The sequence below is a fragment of the Neolamprologus brichardi genome, chromosome 3 (genome assembly GCF_056152115.1).
Source record: "Neolamprologus brichardi isolate AB-2024 chromosome 3, ASM5615211v1, whole genome shotgun sequence".
In the NCBI taxonomy this organism is placed as follows: domain Eukaryota; kingdom Metazoa; phylum Chordata; class Actinopteri; order Cichliformes; family Cichlidae; genus Neolamprologus; species Neolamprologus brichardi.
Window position 1 is genome coordinate 51,504,699 of NC_142106.1, and position 26,683 is coordinate 51,531,381.

The 26,683-nt window shown below is 43.4% G+C and overlaps 1 protein-coding gene across 2 annotated transcripts in view; it reads right to left on the reverse strand.

The window, feature by feature from the left end:
- Positions 1-5,275: 5,275 nt before the first annotated feature.
- rtn3 (reticulon 3) overlaps positions 5,276-26,683 on the reverse strand; it is a 30,061-nt gene continuing 8,653 nt past the window's right edge. Inside the window, exons 3-9 of one of the 2 annotated variants that reach the window (XM_087837872.1) lie at positions 18,484-20,916; positions 11,879-12,086; positions 10,801-10,939; positions 9,384-9,453; positions 9,149-9,195; positions 7,809-7,867; positions 5,276-7,723 (exon numbers count right to left, since the gene is read on the reverse strand). In XM_087837872.1, the coding sequence (XP_087693998.1) occupies positions 7,675-7,723; positions 7,809-7,867; positions 9,149-9,195; positions 9,384-9,453; positions 10,801-10,939; positions 11,879-12,086; positions 18,484-20,916 (3,005 nt within the window). In that variant the 3' untranslated portion in view covers positions 5,276-7,674. The remainder of the gene's footprint in view (positions 7,724-7,808; positions 7,868-9,148; positions 9,196-9,383; positions 9,454-10,800; positions 10,940-11,878; positions 12,087-18,483; positions 20,917-26,683) is intronic. The other variant, XM_006809288.3, reaches the window with a different exon arrangement.

Genomic DNA, 26,683 nt, shown 5'->3' on the forward strand with positions numbered 1-26,683 from the left:
TTTATGCAACGAAGAAAACTGAAGATTAATTATTTGGAAAAGAAAAGTCTGCCATAACCAGTTCTTCACCTGGAAATTAAACCTCAGGGATTTTGTTTTCATCGACAGCCCTTTCACATAATCGTTCTCACCTTGTAGGCTGTCGATGTACTGATGGAAGAGTCAGGATTGGTTGTACAGGTGGGAGAAATATGAGAACCCGGGCCACTGTTTAAACAGAAGTCTAAAAATGTTACTTTTTTATTGTATTTTTAAAACGTTGTGCTTTCACAAAAAGTTGGATTTTAAGGGGAAAAGTCATGTTTTAAGAAAAAGCCACATTAGAATATCATAGAATTTTACAATTGTGAGCAAAAGAACATATGATCAGTTTATTAGGTACACTCTGCTAGTGCTGGGTTGCACTCTTACATCATCCAGCCGCTGCAAACAGTCTTCAGAGATTTGCACGGTTTGCAGATTCGACTGCTGCCCCACAGTGGACGCTGTGGAGTGAACTCAAGAAAGCAGTCTGAGGTGATTTGAGCTTTGTGGCACGGTGTGATAACCTGCACCATCAGAAGATGATTAAACCAGGTCAGCAGCAGTACCCAGGAAGGCTGTGGTGTTTAAACGATGCTCAGCTGGTACTTAGGGAAGAGAACGCCCACACTTTACACAGAGCCTGGACCACTGCTGCAGGCCACGGCGCGTCCATGCTTTCACTGTGTTGAAATTCGGACACTATCATCTGAATATTGTAGTAGAAATGAAGACTCATCAGGGTGTTTTTGCAAACTTCTGTCGTCCGGAGTGATCTGTAGCCTCCTGTACTTGCTGCTGCTGCTAACGTGTCGTGTGTTTTCTCCTTTTTCAGACCGTTCTCTGTAAACTTAGACACGATCGTGGAGAAAAAAGTCTTGTGATTGGCTGTAAATGAGCAGTCAAACAGGTGTACCAAATGAAGTGGTCATGTATGTTTATTCTGACATATTCTACACCTGAAGCAGAGAATATGACTTCATTCTCAAAAACAACTTGTGAAACCATGATGATATTCTGCGTTTCCCCCTTTACACGCTACAGCGTCTGTGGTCAGCGGCGCCATTCCCGACTCACTTTCTACAAATGATTTAATTTGTTTGCATCAGAGCAGGTCTAACCATGGCTCTAATAACGTTTTGACACAGCACTTATATTTTAAAATGAGGTGAGTTGCAGTGAAACTCATTTAAGTGAGACATGATGCACTTGATTGGATGTGTGTTTACTGTGTTTGTGGGGGAGGAGCTCCTCCTCCTTTATGTTCTCATCACCTTTCATCTGTAAATGATCAACATATGCATTCTCTCCTCTGTGGTCTTTGAATAAATACTCATTACCACGAGTCTGTCTGTGGGGCGTCTGTACTACACTATATCTGCACAGTTGAGCTCCAATAACTGACACTTGAGATGTGGTTTGAAACACCAGAAGCATCAAAAATGAGGTAAAAGAGTCCAGCTTTGGACACAAGTTCCCTCACAATCAGCTCATTGTTTGTATAATAGTTTTAGATTTAATGAATCTGAATCATATTATTATTAAAACTGTCCAACGTAGAAGCATGCACTACAGCTGGTATTTTTTAATCAGATTACATTTTCAGAATAAAGTATTCTGATTCTCAAATCATTGTTTCCAGTTTTTCTCGTAACCTTGGCCGTTCAACAGCTCAATTCAGGGCTGAAAAACACATTTAATCTCAACCAAATCAAATTAACACCTCTTCTTTTCTTCATTAGGATGTATTCTGATTGAAACCTCTCAGATATCAGAGTTGTGAATATTAGCGTTTAGTAAATAATCTCCTGTGCGGTCATGAAGAGTTCAATGAATGTATAAAGTAAAACATATTCAGTATCATCCATCTGATCGTTCCTCGGTAACTGCAGTCCTCTGAGGGCAGCCACACACTGGACAAAGCTCATTTCTGCAGCTCGTATTCCCCGCGTTGTTCTTTTGGTCGCCGCTCAAAACCCGTGAGCACAGGTCAGGGTCGGGACGTCGATCGAGGGGTGACAGCTTTGTCACCACGATGTCCACTCGACTGCCCATCTCCAGTTCCCCTTGAACGTGAACCAAACCCAGATGTTTATGTCCTACAATAAATATAAATATGCTGATATTTTAATGATTTTAATCATTTCAAACACAGTGGGAAGTAATTACATCATTAGGATCGTCTAAATCAGGGCTCTCAAACTCGTGGCCAGGGGCCCACTTGTAGCCCACGTCACCCCCTGCTTGCACATTGACCTGAAGAAATGAAATGCAGTTTGTCTCTGAAGTGACTTTTTTGTTTGATGATTTTTGTTGTTGAGCGCAATGTTCAAATAAGTTCTTTAAAAAGCCAGAAATTGTTTAAAATGAAGGTGACAGAGATATGGTGAGGGATCGGCTGTGTTAGTTCAGTCACAAACTAATGTCAACACTTATGAACACAATGGCAGCAGCAGTGCTGCCACGGATACCCAGACAGAGACGGCCACTATGTTTATTTGGTAGTTCAATCAAAGGCTTCAGTTAGAAAAAAAATCGCGTTCATTTTTGCAGCTTTGTCTTCTTATACAATATTTGGAAACAAAACAAAACATTTTTGGAAATATTTGTGGGTGTTTTCTTGTTGTTTCTTGAACACTAAAGCGGCCGTCACATGAGTAGACCGGGCCAGCAGTGGCCCACAGCTCATTTAATGTGAGACCCCCGGTGTAATGATTGGTAGAAACTGCTTCTTTCGTCTGTCATGGTGATGTGTGAAATACGGCTCTAAAGGCATCACTGCTCACGCTCAGTCAGTTGATGACGACGGCTAATCGTAAAGGGGGGTCAATGCGGTTTGTGACACATGTGACGAGACCGCCGACCTCGTCAAACACAAAAGTAAATCATTACACAGATTATGATGATGAGGTGAACTGAGGAGGAGAGGAGAGCTGCTGCTGGGGCGAGTCCTTTGGTGCCACAGATAGGCGCTATCCAGGTGCAGACGCCGAAACGTGGAGCTGTTGGTGACGAGCAGCACCGCTGCTGTAGGTTTAGGTTTTCATGTCTGTGGTTAAACAAAGGTTCGGCCATCCGGGAGGGGCTCCGAGTAGAGCCGCTGCTCCTCCACATCGAAAGGAGCCAGCTGAGGTGGTTCAGGCATCTGACAAGGATGCCTCCTGGGGTTGGTGTTCCGGGCATGTTCCACCGGGAGGAGGCCCCGGGGCAGACCCAGGACACGCTGGAGAGATTATATCTCTCGGCTGGCCTGGGAACGCCTTGGTGTTCCCCCGGATAAGCTGGAGGAGGTGGCTGGGGAGAGGGAGGTCTGGGCTTCTCTGCTTAGGCTGCTGCCCCCGCGACCCGGCAGAAGAAGATGGATGGTTAAACAAAGGGAATTCACTGCATCCTTAAAACGATTGCTGATGTCTTGGATTCATTATGAAGGTGTAGTTGAAATACAACTACTTTTGATTTTCCAATAGATGGTTCTTAAACTGGTCTTTGACCCGGAGTGAGCACTCTGCGCTTGTCTGGTGTTTAAAAAAACAAACAAAAAAAAAAATCAAATATCTTCACGTATCCTGATAAATAATCTACTCTGTGTTATTATATACACTGTGTATGCTACACTGTAACCACACCAGTCCTTTTGGATACTTTAAATGTCTTCATAGAATTATTGTTGTATTTGTTGCCTTCTCTGCTGCCCTCTGGACACCATCGTTTTTAATGTCAGTGATAGTTTTGCCACAAACTGATTGCAGCTTCTACCTCGTAAAAAATGTTCTCTCTGGTTTAAAATTGCTGGATATTATTCATAAGAGATGGTTGACAATGTGTGTTGCACATTATAGCCCAACAGTTCATTTCTAGCTGTTTACATACCAACAATCGTTTTTTGGCAAATACTGGAAATCGTTTCTTGGCCTCAGACTTTCAGGTGCTGATGCTCATTCTGCAAACCACTCCAGTGACCTGTTGTTGTGATTTGACTCCATGTAAATCATCTGACAAAGCATTTCTGTCCTACAGGAGGAGTCTTTTTTTCCCTGTAGATTCAGATTGAACCCACCTGTACCTGCTATTCACTGAGTTTAAGGCACTGAAGCATGACACTAGAGCCAGACTGATGCCAGGATTGAATTTTACAGCAGTGGGTCTCATATTGATGCATTCATTTATATTGATTTTAGCCCTGAGCTGTAAAAGGCTGATGTGGTCGGCAGCGTGCAAACTGAAGTCTGTGAATGTTATAACTTGATAACGAGGCTACGTCGGATGTTTTGGTGAATCTACAAAAAATCTCAGACAAGTTCAAATCTCAGGTTGAGGTCAGAGTTCAAATTTTCTAAAAATCTTGTGAACACGATAACTTCAGAAGGAAATCACCGAGTATTTTCAAATTCATCCCACAGGTGCATCTACCAGCAGCCAGTATTTTATCATATATGCAAACGCAGCACATCGTTCCCTTTATGAAAAGCTGCTGACTTGCATTTCTTTGGATCGTACGGTTACATTGTAACCTTGGTTCTCTGAGTGAGAACCAGATTACAGCGAACGTCACTTTCATTCAGAGAATATTTATCTTCAATAAACTCCACTTGTTCCAACTGTTCGCCTCCACACAGGAGCTGATTTTCAAACGTTTCATTCAAGTTTTACAACTATGTGGCTGTTATTCCGTTATGTAATAGCTGGAAGGGGGATGTTCAATATGTGCGTAACTATCAAGACTTCATGGTTGTAGCGTGGGGGCCCGGTCTAAAATTAGAAACTATAATCCTCTCCTCACCCAAACACCATAACAGACAGCAGGCTCTCATGTCCAGTCTTATTACTGTAGGGCCTCACATTAAATGAGCTGTGGGACACTTTAGTGTTCAAGTCGTACAAAACAAACTCAAAATGCGACATAAGTGTCACTGAACTGACACAGCCGATCCCTCAGCATGTTTGTGCTCATGTTGCCTTCATATTAAATCAGTTTTTGTTTTTTAAAGAACTTATTTGAACATTGCATTCAACAACAAACATCTGTAAATCTAAAACATCTGCAAATGTAAATCCTCTGTAACAAAAAAGTCACTTCGAGGGTCAAACTGCATTAGATGATGCAAGTGGGGGTGACGTGGGCCGCGAGTTTGAGACTCCTGATTTAGACATTTTATCAGGTTACATTTGAGTCCTCCTCACACTGGGGGCTGCTGGGAAAATGGTTAGTTTCTTTAAAGCCAGACAAAAGTGAACAGACCTCCAAAAAGCCACAGACCTTTCAGGTGTTTTTATTCATTTCACTTTGACATCAGTACAGAGACACATATGCTTTTTGTCCTTCCCTCCACACCAGCCTTCCCAAAGCTTCACAAACTGGAACCAAAGTCAGCCAATACAGAACAGCTGATGTTAGTGAACAACACCTACATATCAGTAAAGCAGAAAGCCATTGACAAAAAACCGAAAAAATCAAAGTCAGACACACTCTGGTCAGATCGTGAGTCGTACGTGACGCTCAAAGTGTTGTGCATCTGGAAGCTAGTTCTCTTTGTTTCATAGCAATACTGGTGGGATGACCGACAGCCTGAGGTCAGCTGGGTGAATATTAAAGGGTCAGGATGAGCTATCCAGAAAAGTTAAATAAAAATGGGGGCATCAAAGATACTGACAAAATAAAAGTTACAAACGTTTCCTTAAAAAGTAGCAACGGCTTCGTTTTCATTAATAAGCAGATGTGAAATAGAACTAAAACATTTCGTTTTAATGCAGAAATCTAACATCTAATAAATCTAATCTGAATGACAAGACAACTTTAAAATAAGTTTCAATATGCAACTTCTTCACATTCAAATGTAGAAAGAGGGTGCATAACAACAGTATCTATGTGAGATCTAAAGTGTGATTAGCTCAAACACATGCCGTGCCCTCTGCACCCGGAGCAGCTGGACACGAGTCGGTCGGCCCGGGTCAGCAGCACGAGGGCAGCTGACCCGGGCCGACCGACCGACAGGCTAACAGGGAGTTACACGTGTGGGTGTCTCGCTCGCCCACAGTGCGAACAAGACACCGGCGCATGCACAAGGAGTCAACACACAGAGGACATGCATGGGGAGCGGTGAGCACACGAGGCAGGGGCGGCCTCTCGCCGCCGGCCGTTGGGTACGTTCAGGAGATGAGCAGACTTGCACGACGAAGCAACACTAACACACACGATGTCTCGTTTCCATCCACATATTCATCCCTTAAATTAATACGGAGATTAAGCAGTAGTGCCGACACAGGAGATCAAAAACACCATAATAACAATCACGAGTATTCATATTAAACCAAAGTCAGGATCAAGAATATGATACAGCCTATAGAAAGACTCCAGCTTACACCTGCGCTTCACGGCAGTCGAAGAAAAACAAGATGACACACAGAGCTCTGCAGTAACCCGCCCCCTCTCCTCCAGCAACACTACATTCAAAACGCACTCGCCTGTTTACACAAACCCACACCTACGCTCTAATCTCGCAGCCGACGCGTCGCACGAGTGAGATTTCCCAAACGATATTAATAAGACGTTTTTAAAATGCACCAAAGCTAAAGCAACATTACATTTAATAAAGTCGAGTTACAAACTAAAAGACACGACAATGCTGGAAGATTCAAACATTTGACACATTTTGAAACTCAACAAAACAATCGTCTGCAAAGTTAGCCGGGGACGTTCGATTTAAGGGTCGTGGCACAGCTCCGAGCGTGTGCTGCTTAACCTAGTTCATAATCAGGAATCCATGTCTCGAGAGGCTTCTGACAGACCTCCACGTTTAACTTATGAAGCTCAAAAACACTTAACATAACTCTTACATTGCTACTGTCAAGCTAGTAGGGAGTTCAAGCAGCTAATGTATAATTAATACCAATAGCAGTAATAAGTGAGAAGAAGAATCAAAATTTACAAGTGAATGTGAGAACTCAACACTCTGTGGCTGGAACGGGAGCACGGGAACGTTCCTTTAGAACGCGAGGCTCTAACACACAAACCTACATCTGATCAGAAGAAGGTGAACTAGACCAAAATATCACAGCTGGCTCAGAGTTCCCATCCTTTTTATTTCAACCTGCTCATGAAAAAATAAAGTTCAGTGCATTTCAGAAACTACTTACATAGACAAGTGTCTGTACGCTGAATGGAAACTCGTTACCACCCAAAAGGATGCCGACTTTTTACTTGGAGACGACGTTGCCGTTTACCTTCAGGCAAACATGCGACTCGAGTACAGACATTTGCTATTTTGTGACATCAGCTGCCATCGTACACCCTCTGCTCGCTGCACGAGACAAAACCAGGTCATAGATTCAGTCTAGTTCACTCGATCCCGTCTCCGTTCCCCCGCGGCGCGTCCACGGCCGGGCGGGGTACGTCGTGCCGTTACGCCACTTCCTCGCTTGCTATGTGCTTCCTGTCTGCACAGGCACAGTTCTTTTCTAATGCTTGCAAGTTAAGCTGCACAGTAGTTGATTATTGAGTAGCTCAGAGATTTTCTATCTAGGAAGTTTCAGTGTAGTAGGGTGCTGATGGTGGACGGTGTGGGGAGGAGGAGTTAGACGGGAGACTGGGATAAGGGAGGGAAGATATGGTGATGAACATGAAGATGATGGGGACGTGGTGCTTGGTTTGGGGGATCATTCAGTTTTGCTGCGCTTCACAGCTCCTGGGAGTTTCTCTTGTAGCCTGCGGGAGAGAAAACACCACAGGAGTGAAATCCAACAACCTGGACGCTGAACGACGACGAAAGACGAGTTTCTGCAACACTTACTTGGCAATAGTAGTGTTGACTTGAGTACGTGCCAGGTCGATATATTGATCAATCTGAGTCTGGAAAAACAAACGAGAGCAGATGTTACCACCTCAGAACGCATCGAGCTTCTCTCTGTGCAGTCGTCCCGTTCTCCACGTTTTCAAAAACTCTTCACTAAAAACAAAACTGAACCAAATTCATTACATCAAATAACTGCAGTCGCCCTGCTGCAAGCTAAAGCGCAGTCAGTCTCCTGTTAGTGGGGTAACTGGTCATTCTAAATTGGTCTCTGTGTGTTAGCCCTGCGACAGACTGGTGACCTGTCCAGGGTGTGCCCTGCGTCTCGTGGGACTCGCTCCAGCCCCCGGCAACCCTCAAAAAAAGGATAGAGAATGGATGGAGTCTGGGGTCGGGCGATTGGACGAATGTGTCGACTATCGACGATAGGCTGAGCCCATCGCCGATCGTTTTTACAAGGGTGATTTATTTGCTTATGAGTAAGTTTGCTAATAATGATGGAGCTAATAGAAGCAGTCAGCAGAAAAAATAAAGAAATCTCTCATCTGCGAGCACATGGCCCTCCTCAGAGAGCGCCCAAATGCTCGTCGATGGAGCTGCAGAAGCTGCTGATAGCCTAGCATGCTCAGGTTTACCTCTTTCATCTGGTTTAAAGCCAAAGAAATCCCAAATTGGCGACTTTTTATTTCTTTTAGTGCCGTCAGCGTTAACGCGGCGTCATCACGACTAACGCGATTAACGATTAACCATCTGGAGCGCAGACTGAGTCTAAATCCCTGAAATGTCTCTGTCAACGCATTTCGGCAGTTTGTTTGTTCTGCGCTCCAGATGTGTCGAACGCGTGAACATTTTAATGGCGTTAATCGTTATGACTGCGTTAACGCTGACAGCCCGAATGTTTCGGGAAATTAGTTCGTCCGCGTTTGGACTTTTTCTGTTGTAAACGCCCAAATCAGTCCATGCATGATTACATGGCTCCGCCCATCACAAAGTCTGCGCATGCGTGAATAAATCACCTGTTGGACTGACGAGTGTCGACCCTAATGGGCTCCTTTTACACATAAGTCATTTCAGGAAAGAACAGCGAATGACAAAGACATTCAGGGACCGTGTCATTGACAGCAACAGCACTGGTTAATTTTAAACTATTGTGAGCCATAAACTGGGACCAGTACAGATGATGGTGCCCGCCATTCCTGGCAGTGCGTGACTACAATCCCCTCAGTGAGCCAATGACTTCATGCTTTAGGGCCTCAAAGCCTTCAGTGTGTGATGGAGACTGCGCTCACTGCTGACGGCCATGTTTACACGTTGAGCTGATCAGGAAGCCTGAGACTCACCTTGTTCTTCTCGTAGACGGGAGGCACCGTGAAGAGCAGGACGTCGGCTGGAGAACAGAGAGAAACACGTTAGCCGACAGCAAATCCTGCAGAGCGAGTTCAAAGCTTGGAGTCGCTCTTTGACCCCAGAGCAACACAACCACCTGACCGACATGAGAACGCAGCACGGCGTGCATGAACAGCCACAGAGCCCTCTACGGTTGTTCCCTGTGACTGTGAGCGGTTCAAAGCTTACCCAGGATGAGGATGGTGATTCCATTAAAGACGGCTCCTACGTAGGTCAGCAGCCACATGACCACAGCCAGCTGCGAGAAAAACAAAGAGCGACTCAGAGAGCTCAAGATCAACAATAAGCAGCGCTTACACACGAATGACATCTGCTCAGTGTGACGCCACTCATCCTCCTTAAATCCTCAGTCGTGTAGGGAGCGCTTGATTTGCGTTCGTTTTCAAACTGTTTAATTGTGTTTATTTAACAGTGGAAAAACCAAAATCATGGCCGAGATTAAAAGATGATTAATCGTGCAGTCCTGACACAAATGAGCAGATGCTGTTTCCTCCTTAAAGAACAGCGTCGGCTGTCGTTGGGGATGGGTTTTGATTAAAATCGATTTTAGCTTGAATAATGTGATATCGATATATTTTTTAATTTAAATTTATTTTGCCCCAAATGCCAGAATCTCAGGTTAAAGCTCACAAAATTTCAACAACCACCAAACAGCTGAAACAGTAAATGAGAGCAGCTACACGGATTCTGACGTAAACACAAAGAGCAGACCCGCCGTCAGACACATTATGTACTGATAGTGATCAGAATTATAATATTTCTGACTGTGAGGCAAAATGTCCCCGATTCAAATCGAAATCGATTCTAGAAATCAGTGACGATACGCAGCCCAAGTCCAAACAAGCTGCTCTCCGTGGAGACATTCTAGCTTGATATAATATTGAGTTCAAACATTTAAAGAGTTTGGAAAAAAGGCGACTGGACTTCTTTGAGCTTCTTGAAGACGTCTCACGTTTCATCCTGGAGTTCAGAATCGCCACCATGTTATCTCAGAGTCTCCTCCAAACTAATCAACGTGCCTTTGTGCAGATTTAAAATGCGATCTGCCCTACAAATAATTCAGGTTCATCTGGTGACCTCTGATCAATAAAACAATCAAATCACAGCCGTTAGTAAATCATTTTTAGGATGGATCTAGAGCAGGGGGCCGGTGTCCTGCAGGTTTTAGATGTGTCCTCGAACCAACACAGCTGATTTAAATGGATAAATTAGCTCCTCAACATGTCTTGAAGTTCTCCAGAGGCCTGATAACGAACTAATCATGTGATTCAGGTGTGTTGACCCAGGGTGAGATCTAAAACCTGCAGGACACCAGCCCTCGTGGACTGAGATTGCCCACCCCTGATCTAGAGGCAGATCTGTCTGCGCTTCCCTGCAGCTGGATAAGGAGCACTGATGTGGGTCACAGTCATAACACGGTCATAAATCCTGGGGTTATTCTGAGGATGGAGATGCGATCCAACCGTGACCTGGTTTGACGTTAACATTGCACCAACAAAGCAACGGCTGCAGCAGGCGAGCAGCGAGAGATCAGCTGGTGGAAGAGGAAACCGCCACCGACTGACACAAGCTCAGAGCTGCTCACCTTTAGGGAGTCCACGAGGTCTTCAACCAAGAAAAGGTGGCTCATCTGCTTCAGAGCTCGGTTGATGTAGGTCAGACTTGCATCCACGTGTTTGCGGAAAGTCTCTGGAGCGATGCTGACGTCCTTATCTATCAGTGCTCTGTGGAGGGACGGAGGAAAAGAGGCTGAGCACAAACAAAGGATAAAACCAGTCGCATTAAAACACTCACATAAAATACAACAAAGACAAATAAAAAAACAAAAACACGCCTTTCGAATATTTAAATCCAACATATTCCAAAGTTTGGGAGCCACAACTGAAAAAGCTCGTTCTCCTCCAAGTTTCAGTCGAGTTTGTGGGACAACCAAAAGCAGCTGGTCGGCTGATCCAGGGACCTGCGAGGAACGTAAGGATGAAATTCCTCAGAAAGGTGTGGAGGAGAACGTTTAGATGTTTATAAACCAACATTAATTCTGTGATAAACTGAAGAGAGGACAGGTGAGATATGTTCATGCCTGTGAGAGACGAGCAGCAGCTGAGGACGTGAGACGGCTGTTTGCCTGATGCAGCATCAAGTGCATCGCAATAGTTAAGCTGAGATAAAGGCATGCATGTTCACACAAGTCATGCCTTGATCAACATTTAGGCTTCATTTAAGGCCTAAATGTAAATGTTTCCCACTGAAGGCTGTTGCTCTAAAAACGACTTCAAATATGAACAAAATATAAATCAGCACAATTGGTTTGATTTCACCAAACGAAACATTTTCAGCAGCCTGCACTAACACCAGCCAATCAGAAAGCACCTACAGCTGCACCGACTTTCTATCCAAGATGGAGGTGGGAATCAGCTTCCACATGACAGCAGATCATCACAATAATCCCCTTTGATAGGACTGGGTTAGCGTAGGGGAGCATTACATCATCATATACTGAAATGTATCTTTTTTAAATTGTGATTTATGTCTTCAAGGTTCAACTTTATTCAGTAAAACAGATAAAAACAAAGTTTTTGTTGTCCAGCACTCAAACACTGCCAGGCTGGGTCATGGTGGCAGCAATTAACTGTGACAAGCAGAAAAACCTCCCATCGTCTTACTTGAACGGGTGTCCCTCGTTGGACTTCTGCACAGCCTGGACCACGGACTTGTAGATGCGGAAGGTGATGGTGACGCAGAGCAGAGCCAGCAGCAGGTAGGAGACCACGCTGATGATGCTGAAGGCTGCGAGCGACAGCAGCATCAGCAAGGACAGGCCGAACGCCACGCCCGACTTCTTGGGGTCTCGCCAGTGAATCAGATCCTTAGCTGCAGAGAGAAGACGGGACTAATGTGAACATTTCCAAACATACATGTGACTCAAGCCCTGAACTCCTGCAAACTACAGCTTTAATCCACCTTTAACCCTGACAGGAGTCTCCGCAGTCCCATTCACATATCTATTTTTAATTCCCGGTAGATTTGCAACCAAATAAGCGAGAGCAATATTTTTGTTCTTTGCATGTGAAAACATTTCCTGAATTCAACCAGGTGGTGCCTTTGCAAAACTCGCGTAAAATGCGCAACAACAAAAACATAATCCAGAAACACGCTTTGCTGATCTGTCAGCTGTTCATAGTGCTTCCCATGTTGGAATAAACGCCATCGCATCGTCAGCAGGAGCAATCGCATGTCCGCCATTATCTGCGAAAACCGTTTTTCCCTCCTGCAGGCCCTTTCACTGGTGCTACTGGAAGTCGTTCCTGGGACACTTGGATCTTAGGCTACGTCCACACGTACACGGGTATTTTTGAAAACTGAGATTTTCCGTTTTCGTTTTAAAAAATAATCCCGTCCACACGTAAAGGCAGAAATGAAGGAAAACGCTGCTAGGAACACGCCAAAGCAGCAGGTGGCGATATATTCCTAACCGTGCAGAAATGTTGGCCAATCAGAAGTCTAGAAGCCTCGGTGGGAAAAAGTAAACAAAGCTGGGGCATAGAAGCAGAACCGAGTCGTATGTGTGGAGGGACAGTAACTGTGTGTGTATATGTAAGCATTTAAACACTGCAGAGAGAACAATTAACAGTAACAGTATTGTAGAAATTCATTTCACCGAAACAATAACGTGGCGCACAGTGTGACGTCAAAAAAGGCGCACACCTTTGACGCTTTTTAAAAATCTATGTTTTCAGTGACCAAAAACGCCGTTTACGTGTGGACGAAAGGTGCAAACGCATAGAAAAATCTGCGTTTTCAAAAATACCCGGGTACGTGTGGATGTAGCCCTAAACTGCACTGTTGGAAATGGTTAATTTTCATGCATAAGCTGTTTATTTTGCAAATTGTGCTCAATAAGATCCATTTTCATTTTTGCTGGAGTTTATAAAAATGAGTCTGATACCAAAAAACCTGCTGAGGTTTCAGCCTGAAACAGTTTCACACTGTAAAACTGATTTTTGCTGAAGGCGTAATAACAAATAAAAGTACTGATAAGGGAGCCACAGGATCAATTTGAAACTCCCACGCGGCCTCATTTTCGAGTTATCGCATTCACAAACGTGGGCGTCAACACTGCCCAGCCGCTGCAGTTTTCACAGCTGAGGGGTAAAAAGTATTGGTCCATTTATAGCAGTAGGAGTGTTGTTTCAGGGACCAAAGGTAACACTCTGTTACAGGACGTAAACATAAAAACATCCCAGCTCCCACAGAGAGACAACAGGAGGGTGGTAAACACAGCTCAGAGGATTCAGACATCAAGTCAGACCTGCTCTGGTTCTCTTTGTAGACGAGTCAGTTATCTACAAAGAGACGGTCGTCTTCAGGCACTCGCAGCACATGAGCTGTGACTCGCTGATTTCAGGGGAAACTGAGTGTTCACATCAGTCTCCTCAGGCATCTGCAGCCCACAGTAACTGAATAACTTCGCACACACGTTTCATGTTTGTATGCACGTGCAGACGTAACGGCCATAGTTACATAACGGCGGGATGGGTTGGCACACTGGAAACTGACTTCCTTACAGTGTGTTGGGAAAAAAGGGGGCAGTTAAAAAAGCCTTCTGCGGTGGAGAAACCACATGGGCTTATGCCACGGGGACGGTTCAAGCCTCAGTGCTCCAGCAGCTTTAATTGGAGCAACTGTTATATAGGCCTCTCTCACTCGCTCACACAAGCAATGAAAAGCAGCTACACATCGTTTTGTTTTAAACGGGACACCAACCAGACACTTGCAACAGCAGCGCTACCCTCAGCCAACCAGCAGACTCGCCCAGGGCATCACGTTCAAAATCCTACGTCACCTTGCTCTTGAGTTCATGAGATTTTCAGAAAGCTCGACCTCTGACGTTCAAGTCGAGGACAATGACACCCAAAGATGTCAGACTTTTAGTAGATGCACCTATTTGAAGCTCCTGCATCGCCTTGTTGTCGCGTTCACAAACTTGGGTGTGACGGGGTGACGATAAAACCCCATCAGCCTCTCATGTGATTCATTTAAAAAATATTTTGCCTGAGTTGAAAATTCTCCAACTCTGTCAATCGAACTTTTCTGGCCAAGTGAGACTTTATTACAGTAATAGAAATAAAGAGTTTTATTACTGATATGATGTGATTAGTCCGTCCACAGCAGACAAACAGTATCTAAAACCTGTGGCAGCTGACATGCAGAGCTGCAGCCATCACCTCACATTATATGGACAATAGACTGGAGTGGGGATGGAGCAGCACGCTGGAGATGCTGGGACACTTGTTGGAGCAACAAGCAGCGATCTCTGCAACTCTGCTCTCACCTGAAGTGAGGAGAAGTGATCTCTATACTCTTACAGAGGCTGATGGAGAACTGCAGGCAGCCAGCTGCTTTGCACCACAGCATTTGAATATGAATGCCAAACATTTGCTTCCAGTAGCAATAGAAATATGTTAACTTCTCTGGTGAGTTTGATATTATTTTGTAAATAAATGCTTCTTAAATAGGATTTTTCATCTTTCAGCAGCAAGAGACTTATGGTGACAGAGCTGAGGAAACTGTGCATGATGCTTCTCCATTTAAGAGGTCAAATGACTCTGCATTAATGGTTCTCCTTGGGCCAGCCTTCTCACCACAACCCACAGCATCACAGGAAACGCCAACTCAGCAGGCAAAGGAAGAAGTGAACAGTTACAACCGAGTTAAGGCTGTTTCATCGATCCGGAGGAGCGACCATGCAGGGAGTATCCTCCTTTGGCTCGCCGAGCAAAGCAGCATCTTTGCATCCCTGGTGAGGCTGTTCGATATAACGATATATGGATATAAAAACGTCTATCGTTTCATTTTACGCTATCATTTGTTTCATGGTGTTGCAAAATAAACTGTTCATTGCAATATTGTTTCATGATTCTGATGGTCACTGTAGTGTACTTTAAGAAATTAAAGTTCTTTCTTTCTCTTATATTTAAGATGTCCGGACAAACAAGCGCCTGTTTTTATGCGTTGTCGTGAGCCGTCTGCTTCACTTCATCTGAAGCAACAACGATTGTATTTCCACATAAACCTTTCACAATAGAGCTGAAGATCCTGTTGAGATTTTTCAAAATAAGAGATTCACAGGATTTACAGGAAATGTAAGTGTTTGTGATATATATCATTGTCGTGACGATAAATGTCTTCAATCGGGATGAGATTTTGGTCACATCGCAAAGCCCTAATCTCTGGGACCAGTTTAATTCTGAACCATTTTTGTTTCCCAGCTACTGGTGACATTGTTACTGGGAACTGCCTGAATCCACAACATGTAGACCAGCTTCTCTTCTCGCAGAGAAATCCCCCGTCTCTTCACCCCTGCCCTCACACACAGTCCGCACCAACAAAGAGATACAACGGGGGAAAAAAAGACACATCGACATATATAAATAGATACGTTTCTTCAAATGCAGTCACATTATCTTCCATTAGCCCATGAACTGCCCACCTGTCTGTGTTGCAGTCAGGTTGTTTGTTATATGCAGAGGTGTGACACGACACTATAGATTCAATATGAATCTTGTGATATTCATTCAATACTTCAATGGGAACATGAGCAGAAAAACCTGCCTCAGCTAACAAACAATCACCAGTCTCATCGCCCATCGGCACGACGTTATCGTCGTGCACGACAGAACGCACCAACGCAATTATGAACGACTACTCAGGGTGTCGAACGCAGTAAACCAACGCTCACACGAGGTGTCCCATCATAACAAAGACACTGTATAATTCATGGAGTGCATTCACCTTCAGTAAGACTAAACAGCACGTCGGGACAATGAGGATGCTGGGCGTCAGCGATTATATTACCTCAAATGCATCTTTAATAACATCCACATGAGTTCAAACACACACGTTGCTTTTGGCATTTAACACTTAATTTTCATTCTAAATAAGTTGAGTTAGCAAAAAGCGAGGAACACCTTTGCTCAACATTCAGACACAAGCTTCAAATTTTGTTGGAAAGTTTGCTGGAACAGATGAATCCATTTAAAGTGGTCCGTCACTCAGCATTCACTCAATTCTGCTAAATTTGAGACGAAACAAAGTGAAATGGGTTCAACTAAACGGTTTATGCTCATCTTTTTTATGTACATTAGTGTTAGGCACATTAAAAAGGATCTATATCTCTGTATAGAAGATATTTTGGGTTTGTATAGGGCAGCAGCTATCGATTATTTTAGTGATGGATTAATCTATTAATTATTCCATTGATTGAAGTAATCTGATAAGAAATACTCTTGTCTTATTAATGAGCAATAATAAATATTTAAAAGAGAAAAAATAAAGGTTTGCGAATTGGTTTCCAAAATTCCCATCAGCATGACATCAGATACACACACTGACACAAACCCAGCCAAGAATATCCCACTTAATAACCTTGCAGAGCAGCACTAAAATAGCACAAGCTCGTGGGGGGAGGGGGCAGCAAAACAGAGCTTCATTTTCAAAGCTCATTAATAATACAGTTTGCAAACATTTACAAAAATGTCCACTGAGAGCAGAGAGCGAGGCTCGTAGTAGCTTTAAAGTCACACTAAAGTTTCTTTACGTGTCTGGCTGCACACTCTGCTGGGTTTCTAATTTCAAGAACACCAGCACAGACACAGCAGTGTGTGTGTGTGTGTGTGTGTGTGTGTGTGGACATATAATATCTTCCCATCTGGTGACCACCTCATGAACAGTACAGACTGTCTGTCAGAATCAGGCCGTTTTAAAACAGCTCTCTGTTTTGAGTGCAGACAGTTACCCAGATTCCTTCAGTGGCACACTGTAGATCAGGAATCACCAAAACCGAAAGGTAACCTTTACACTGACTATGTGCACCATGCCTCACCATAGTCTTTATCAATGTGACACTAGGGACTGACTGTACTGCAAGACTTTGAAGCCAAAGCATGGCCACCATATTTTAAGTAGCTCAAACTCCAGTGACTCTGTAAACAAACTGGATTCTACAAGAGCTCGAGCCTGTAAGTGGTTTGGAATGACAACAACAACACAACCCCCCCCAAAAACAAAAAAATCCAGCTAAAAACTTAATAAAAAAATGATTTTTCCCCTTCAAAGTTTGTTAGTACAAAAAGAAGATAATAATAATACTCAGTATGGATTGATGAGTGTCGAGTATTAACGAGTGCCTGGATAATCTGTGCTAACAATCAGATATGTAGCTAGCCATTTTAAGTTGAGGCAACATGTCTGCAGTTTTTAGCAGCGTTGATTGTTGATATGATTGTTGGGTTTTTCTCTGTATGTATTATTGTAGAGCAGGGGTCCCCAATCCCAGTCCACGAGGGCCGGTGTCCCTGCAGGTTTTAGATCTCACCCTGGGTCAACACACCTGAATCACATGATTAGTTCATTACCAGGCCTCTGGAGAACTTCAGGACATGTTGAGAAGGTAACTTATCCATTTAAATCAGCTGTGATGGATCAAGGACACATCTAAAACCTGCAGGGACACCGGCCCTTGTGGACTGGGATTGGGGACCCCTGTTGTAGAGTCTACCTTACGATATAAAGCACCTTGAGACGACTGTTGCTGTGATTTGCTGCTGTATAAGTAAAACTGACTTGATTACACTTCTCAGTAATTCTTAGATGCCACTGATCTCTGACAACCAACTCAGCTCAAGTAAAGGATGGCTTGGCTCTAAACACCAACTACTCTTTTCACTCCAAGCACAAAAATATAGACAGAAATTTCATTCAGCTGCAAAATCCACTGTTATGTTGAACATGACATCAGTGGCTTGCTAAGTTTAAAACCCCCCAACACTGTCTGTATTGCTTTTGAGGTTTTTCACTAAAAAAACAAAACAAAACTCAGCCTTTTTATCTTAGACTGTGCAGTGTGTCACATCCTGTGACATGTAGCTGACACTTATCACCCAGAATCAAGCATAAATAACTTAGATCATGCCTACTCTTTCTCTCCTCGCTGTAAGTGAGAAGTACGAAGCTAAGCATGATCTGTTTTTTTTTTTTAAAGTTATTTATGTTCTCTTAATATAAATCTTTGCTTCTGGGTGAAAGTTTCAGCTACGTGTCACAGGACATGACACACTGCACAGTCCAAGATAAAAAGGCAGAGAGGGCCAAAAAGCTGACGATAAACAACAACAGGAATCCTTTTGCTACACCGGCAGTTTTAAGTTGCTCCAGCTAAGGAGCGTGCGTGAGGTTAGAAGGCTTGCTGCCCGGAAGAAAGAGATGTTACCTGATAAGTGGGTTAGTATTGCTGTCAAGACATGCTCAGCAAGATGATAGGCCTCGGCCACCAATTCATCGATAGCTTCTACCTCTTTGGAATATTTGCTGTCATAAGCACGGACGTGCTGGGAACATGGAGGATTGGTTACTGATGCTAAGGAAGACTGCTGCGCAGATGCAGAGCTGAGGTCAGTTTGGTCTCGGGCTGAAGCCTTGGTATGGGTTTTCACCGCCTCCTCCTCCTCTTGACTGCTGCAAAGCTCTTTGAGAGCACTGATAGTCAGTTGTTCTTGTTCAAGATCCATCACCACGGTTGGCGGTAACTGGGAAGGATGCAAACTGGTTTTGTTGAGCTCGCTCTTTCCGTGAACACCTTGATGCGCGCTGTCGGGATACTCTTCATCTTGCCTCGATTTGAGACATTCCCGCATGAATTCCACGAAACTGTCTGTAGGTTCGGAAATGGAGCTCTCATTCTGTGCACCATCCGCAACAACGTCATTGCTCATTTTCTGATCGGACTCTTGCTCACTGAAGCTCCTTTGTGCCTCGCTTTGGAAAGAGGAGTAAGGATTTGGGGGATATTCTTGTAGAGATGGCTGATCAGCTTGCTCTGGGGAAGCTTCCTCTTTCAGTGAAGCGATATCACCCAAACTTCGCCTGTCCTCGCTAACATCGGTTTGTGCATTCGGCGTATCGGGGTCAGTTGGGGAAGGATCGGAAAGGAACCGCTCCTTAGCATTGCTCAGCTCTTTATGGTCAATGTCGTCCAAGGGAGAAGACGCATCATAATCATAATCAAATGATTGTCTGTCGTATATATCATCCTGCATAAAGGTGGTTTTAGAAAGAGGAACGGTCTCTATGAAAGTCTCTTTTGTGGGCATATTACCCTTTTCATACAATTTGGGCAGTGTGTGCTCCTGAGCTTCGTCTGACCACTCATCATCATTGTCTGGAAAGTCCACTTCTGCATTTGTGAGTGTGAACTGGGAAGGTTCTTCATTCATTTTACTTTGAGTAATCTGTGATTTATCAGCTTGTGCTTGGGAGATGCCCGATGCAGTGTCCCTTGGAGCAGAGGGTTTGGGTAGGGTCTCCGACTTGGCTGCAGATTCCCGATTGTCTATTTCTGGAGAAGTTGCAACGATGCTGCGTTTGGGAGAGTACTCGGCATCAGAATCCACAGGTGAGGATGGAGGCGAGTAGCCTTCCATGAACTCAGTTTCCAGGGGACGCTTTTTGGGTAGTTCAGTTTTAGTGTCTTCAGGTTGTGAATGTGAAGTTTCTGGGCTCTCGCTGGCTGGGGGATTTTCAATTTCATAATCCACATCTTCTGCTTCAGGTTCCATTTCCATCTCCTCATCACTGTAATTTGGTTCATCCGTCTCAATAACATTGATTGTTGGAACCTGCATTAATTTCCTCTCCGACTTTGGTGGAGGAGTCTCCTTTTCTGCAGGAGGAACATTCGAAGATGCAGGTGTAGCGGTGGGATCTTTCGAAAGTTGTGGCTCAAAAGATGGATGGGGGGCAGAAGCAGGAGCACCCGCCTCGTCTTCAATAACAGTGTCATCCGACTCTCCTGAGCTGTCTGCTTCACTTGGCTCTGGATCGCGGGTCAGGGAGGCCTTCTCTTCATCTGAAGCATTCTGCTTTGCCTCTGGACATGGAGTGCCAAAGCCTGCAGGAGGTGATGCAATCACTGAGTCAAGATTTGAAGGAGGCTGGTCATCCGATTTGTCCTGCTGATCCCACATGTATGCTGTTGGCAAAAAGTTAAAATCAAACTCTTCCTCAACGTTTGGTTGCTTCCTTGCATTATCAAAGTCATCCTTCACTGAGGGAGCTTCCACGGGAGAATCCATAAAAGCATCAGGGACACTCGTAAAGGAAGTAGGTATAACAACCCGAGTCCCCTTGTCCTTTGATTCAACACTGTTGGTGCCTTCAGTTAAATCTACAGAAGTTAAGTCTGGTACAGGTGGCAAATGAGCCTTCATCCACTCTTCTGTTTCTTCAAACTCGTTTACTTGTCTCAAATCTCCAAGAACTTCAAACGGGGATCCTGGTGATTCCTGCTCAGAAGAACCTCCCATCTTCTGAATAGTTGGTGTAATTTTTTCATTTGGAGACATCCGATTCTCAATAGAGGATTTTGAGCTGTCAGTAGGAGACTTCTCATGGTGGCGGTCCCTGAAAAGAGAGAAACCTCCATCGCTTCTAAAATCAGATTGCTGCTTCTTGGCAGCGAGAGCCTCCAGGGCCTTTATTCGCTCAGAAACAGGGGATGTCTTTATTGGCGAATCCGGCGGTGCGTCCGGTGGTCCTGCTTCACTTCCATAATTACCAAGGGAAAATGAACCAGGTTTGGAAGGAAAGCGAAGAGATGTCGCTACACCTTCGCAGGACTTGTCAGATCCCAAAACCACTCTTTTGTCTGGAATGTCGTGTATGGGGAATGACAGCCGAGAGGGAAAAAGGAGGCGAGGTCATAAACGTCACACACTAATCACACGTGCAGTTTAATATCGTTCAGCAAGGCCTTAATGCGACAGCCCAAGCATTCATGCACTGCATCATGGAAATGTATGGCATATTGATACTATGGATGATATCCAAGCTTTTCCATGCTGCTCATAAGTTTAACGAGTACTTAGTATGGAAATGGAGTTATCAGCATGATCAAAAAAGGCAACAGAAGAAAATAAAAATGTTACCAGTACATCAGATAAATCACCATGTGTGGACATGGTGATGATGCATGTTCACTGCAGTGTGTATAACAAATGTGACTTGTTTCACACTTGCAGACTTTGGCACAATTTCTTTTTGAACAATATACATTTGCTTGTGTACCTTGAAAACACTGATTTGGTAGCAGTTCCACTGAGATATAATCTGCTAAAGATATTCATCATTGCCATTTCCAAACTTCCTGATTTCATCTCAATTAATCTGTGGTTGTGTCCAAGGGTATACAAGATTTGTCCCGCCATTTACAACTGAAACCCCACTCTGATTTCTCTCAGACACATAAACACACACATACACAAAATAATTTGTTTTGCTAATACTAGCCACTCCATACGACGCAACAGTGACTAACGTTACCTTTACTTAGAGCGCAGAATTAAAAAGCTAAAGTAACAGGGGATGAGCACAACCTGACGACGCAGTCTTTGACTTCAACAGATCAACTTTGTTTTCATTTCCAAAACCAGGCATAACAATACGCCTAGCTAACAAGCTATATAGCACTTACCTTTCAAAAAAACAAAACAAAACTGCATTCTTTCAAAAACAACAAGTGAGTTCACCTCAAACAGTCAAGCACTGGAAGTAAGAAGAAGCAATCAAACCACTACTCAAAAGCTGTTTGTCCCTACTGTGGAAACTCAGGAAACTAGGAACATGGTAGCATTAATATTTGTATAGGAATTGGGGGCAAAAAACAAAAAAACGTAAATGAGGCAAAGCTGGTTTAAAATTCAGATTGTTCAGTTTCTTTACCTCTTATGTGGATGAACACTGTTAAACAATGGGCTAAATATTAAATATCAATTGTTTGACAGAGGTACAGGTGGCTCAAGTCAATAGAAGAAGAAGAACCCCAAACAAACTAGGGCTGTTCGATATAACGATATGTATCGGATGACGATATGAAAACATTTATCATTTATTTCGTGGTGTCGCAAAATAAACCGTTTACGGCAATATTTTTTCATTGTTTTGATGATCACTCTAGGATTTCTTAAAGTTCTCGCTTTCTCTTATATTTAATATAACAACACTGCGGACGGACAAGCGACTGTTTTTACGTGTTGTCGTTAGCAACAATGACGGTAAAACCATCGCGTGACTCTGCTGTCCGCTTGTTTATTTTCCACATAAACCTTTCACAATAAATCTCCAAAAGTTGATTCTGTTCATCTGGACGTAACGTTTTCTGGGAGAAACGTTTAGTCACTCATCCAAGTGACTTCTTCAGTCTCAGCTGACTGCAGGTTTCCCCAAATCTTATAAACAGTTGCATAATGACTGAAACCAGCCCACTGAAGGAACAATGGGCTGTGAGGTCAGTTCCTTAATCATAATTATGCAAATTCTCATGACCATTGATCAACAACCACTGACCAAAACCCACTGATCAATGGCCATGAGTACCATTCACAGAGAGTTGGGGAATGGCTGCAATCACAGCATTGTAAACGCTACGTCCAGATGAACAGAATCAACTTTTGGAGATTTATTTTCCTGGATGATTGAGAATGCATCAAGACCTTTCACAATAAAGCTGAAGATCCTGTTGACATCTTTCAAAATAAACCAAATCACGTGAAATAGTATGCAGAGTGTTTACGGAGAAGCTAAAAAGAGCCGCCAGGTGCAAAAAAATAAACCTTCGATTCAAACGTTAGAACAGGCTTTTCCTCGCAGCACGCCGTGTATAAATACTCAAAGAAAATTGCGGCCATTTCAACTTGTGTAACACTCGACTCAAGGTACACGACGCTCAGCTGGAAACACATTACCTAAGTTAAGTTGCACAAGATTCGCAGAATTTACAGAAAATGTAATTTTTTTGTGATTTATATCGTTGTCGGGACGATTAATGTCTTATATTGGGATATGAGAGTTTGGTCATATCGCACAGCCCTAAAACAAACAAAAAAACACTACCAGGAAACACTGGTTACATCCCTTAACCCAGGCTCTGAGTACAGAACCAACTCTGAACCATGAAAGACGTCCTGGGTGTGACTCCTATGGCTGGGACTAGAGCTGGGCGATAGAACGATAACGATATGTATTGCGAAATAACTTTTTCTCGATAGAAAAGTTAAACTATTGTGATAAGCCTCATCTCTCTTGTCCTCTTAAAAAAAGAAGAAGAACAGCCAATCCAAATTAAGTAGCGCAGAGCCGAACCAATCACAGCTGCAGCGTCACATCACGTGACTTGTTACGTACAGCACAAGTGCCAAGCCGCACATGTGTATTTGTTTGGGAAGCAGCCAGCCGCCGTGCCGCCCGGGTAATGGAGGAAATGAGTGTGCTGACTAGAGAAAAATCAACCGAGAGCGTGACCGAAGGTTACCGAAGAGAAAACAGATGATGGTTCCAATGCCGGAGAGATTGTCGAACGGAAGAGCCACAGAAGTCCCATAGTGTGAAGGTATTTCTGATATTTCAAGTCTGACAAAAACAGAGGAGCGCGCACTGTAAATTGTGCTGAAAGCAAGTCTGGAAATACAATAAAGCGGTGCATGCTCAGTCTCTGACTGGAAGGTCATTCGGCTTTTGTCAGACTAAAGTAACTGTTCAAACTGTTTGAAAAGCTCAGCTATACAACAAGGAGAGATTGAGAATTTCTCAGTTTGTTTGATATTGACAAAAGTTAGTCAATTTTGTCTGTTCTTCTGTAAAACAAACTAAGATTTATTTTTAGAATTAATATTTTGTTTCTAAGTGGAATTGACAATTTAGTAGTTTTGTTTGTTCTATTTTGAAACTTAAACGCTTTAGTGGCTGCCTTTGTAGTTTGCAATATTTGCCTTTATTTATCTGAAAAAGTCTCATGTTCCTTAAGTACATCTACCCTGTTGAACCTATTATGGGAAATAAATATTTAAATCCAAACAAGCTGCTGATTATTTCACATTTTACTTGTGAGCAACGGCACATTTAAATCTTACAAATATAGTTATTTGGCTTTTATCGTGATATATATCGTGATATATATCGTTATCGCCTGAAATGGAAAAAAAAAAAACATATCGTGATATGAAAAAATCTCATATCGCCCAGCTCTAGCTGGGACACATCCAAGAAGTGCAGGCCAGCAACAGAAACACTTTACACTGGCAGCCCAATTACTAATACTCATCACTAAAGGTGATTAAAGTTAAACAGTGAACTTATAGGAAAAGTTCAGAACAGACTTTTATAATGAATTCAAGCCTTCATTACAACTTTTAACATAAATTTCATTAAAAAAAGCAAGAAGAAAAAAAAACAGAGTCATAATTGGCTTTTAGTTGCCGAGTTATTTTCTACATAATTAACGCTAGCTCGTCGTTAGCTCGCGATTATGTAACGAGCTTATACAAATATGTGAAGAGTTAGATAATACTGTTGCCCTTGAGCAGTAAATTGGGCCACTGAAGCACTTTCTATTCTCTTTGAGTGTTGAAGGCTTTCTCACTGCAGTAACCCTGTGCCCTCGGCAATCCTCCAGGCTACAAAGATGAGTCATTTTCAGTCCCCGTGGTGACAAGTACCTGGCACATATTTTAAGAAATGAACATCAGCCCAGTATAACCAGTGCACAGCAACATCCAAATTCTCACGACCAAGGTTTTACTTTGTAATTTGATATTGATCAGTCTTTTCAATTTACTCTTACATTTTTTTCTACTTTTTGGGGGGCTGTCAGCACCTACCCCTCCCTGCTCTCTGTATAAGAGTTTTCCAGCCATACTCAGCTGACTGCTCCACTGTGTCTTTGGTAGAGCTGCCACCTCCCCTGCACCACAATACAATGCTTTGTTCAAACCAGGCCACATGAATGCACTTTCCATCTTTCCAGCAGCGTTATGGAAGCTTTGGACTTGTAAACAAATTCCAAAACACATATTAGCGCTCGTGTTCCCTTGTTAGGACCTTCGTGCTTCGATTCAAAGGTAGCTTTAAGAACTTGTTTGTCACCATATTTGCATATTAATAATCCCCATGTGCCATCGTGTGGCATCTTACAAATGGGGAATGAGTAGCCTTCCGTGACCGATTCGTGCAATCTGCTGTTACACTAATGGAGAGTTGAGTGGAGCTGTTGTGTAGCCACACAATGGAAAATCATGGAGACCATTAACTGGCCCAGAGTGACTCCACATTTTCATTTGGTTGCAGCGCTGTGTCTGAATATCTGTGAGCTCCAGTGGGTGACCCCACACCTGTCTGCTGGTGGACCTTGACACTGTGTTAGTGCACCTGTGCTTTCACTCACAAGTGTTTCTTTTAGGTTGGCAGTCTGATGGTCTATGTTAGCATCATTATATTCTGTGTATGAGCTCACTACAGTATAAATTATTTACTCATCTTTCATGACATTTGCCTTATTAGAGACAATATGAAAAACCTGGTTTTCTAAATGTCTTTCATCTACTTAACACGCTCTTATTCAACTATATTCTCACTGATCCCTCAAATACTTTTTGCCATTTACAACAACAGAGGTACCACATAAATAGTCTTCCAGGACTCAGCTGATAAAACAGCAAAAAGACCCAAGACTGAGTTTAACTCCTGTTTATGCTTACTGGACTTGTACTTGGATTTGGGTCCAAAATTGATTAAAATTCTGCAAAAACAGCTAAAAAGTGTAAAGTTTGTATCTTTGCTGAGCAGCCAGTGAGTCCGAGTGCAAATTCCACAGGGTGTGGTCATAGTCGGTCAAACCTCAGGGCGGCTGCTTGTGTGTTGTATTGGTGCAGCTCATGTTATCACCCACGCTACCCCGTATCTAGGCTTGTCTAACAAACAAGTAAAGACTATAGCGGTGATAGAAACAACAGTTCAAAAAGAATCAGAAAGCGAAGAAGCTAAATTGGGGGGTTAAGGAAAAATGTACCTATTTCTTTTGCATAAGCAATGATGTGAGACATGCACAAAGCCTATAGAGCTGTAAGTAGGTAGTGGGATGGAGGGTGAATGAGCTACAGGCAATGGCAGACCCAGGCCACTGGGCGGTCGATGATATCTCCAGTGCCACTCATCCTCCAGTACACAATAGCTTCTAGGACTGAAACTGGGAAGGGGAATTCAGATACTAGGGCAGCAGGAAGGTAGCATCATTCCCCTGAGACACCAACCTCATCCATTTTTAGATTTCTGGTCCTTTATGCACAATGTGAACTTGAACTTCTCTGCCTTCCTAAAATAAGGTGGCAATCTCGGGATTATCTTGAACCTACAGTGAGCGATGCTGACCTAAATAATGCCTGCTAGCAGGCGGCAAAGACTGAAATGGATCACACTGCTAGCAGCTGCAGACAGAGGCTTTTATGAGCAACACTCTTAGTGTGGGCAAGAAGAAGCAGCAGTGAGTTCTCACATGGCCCAAGGAAGGCTTTGAGAGTGGCAAGAGACGTTATTTTAACTCTACAGTATGACTACGTAAACAAGAGCTGTTGCGGCTCAGATTT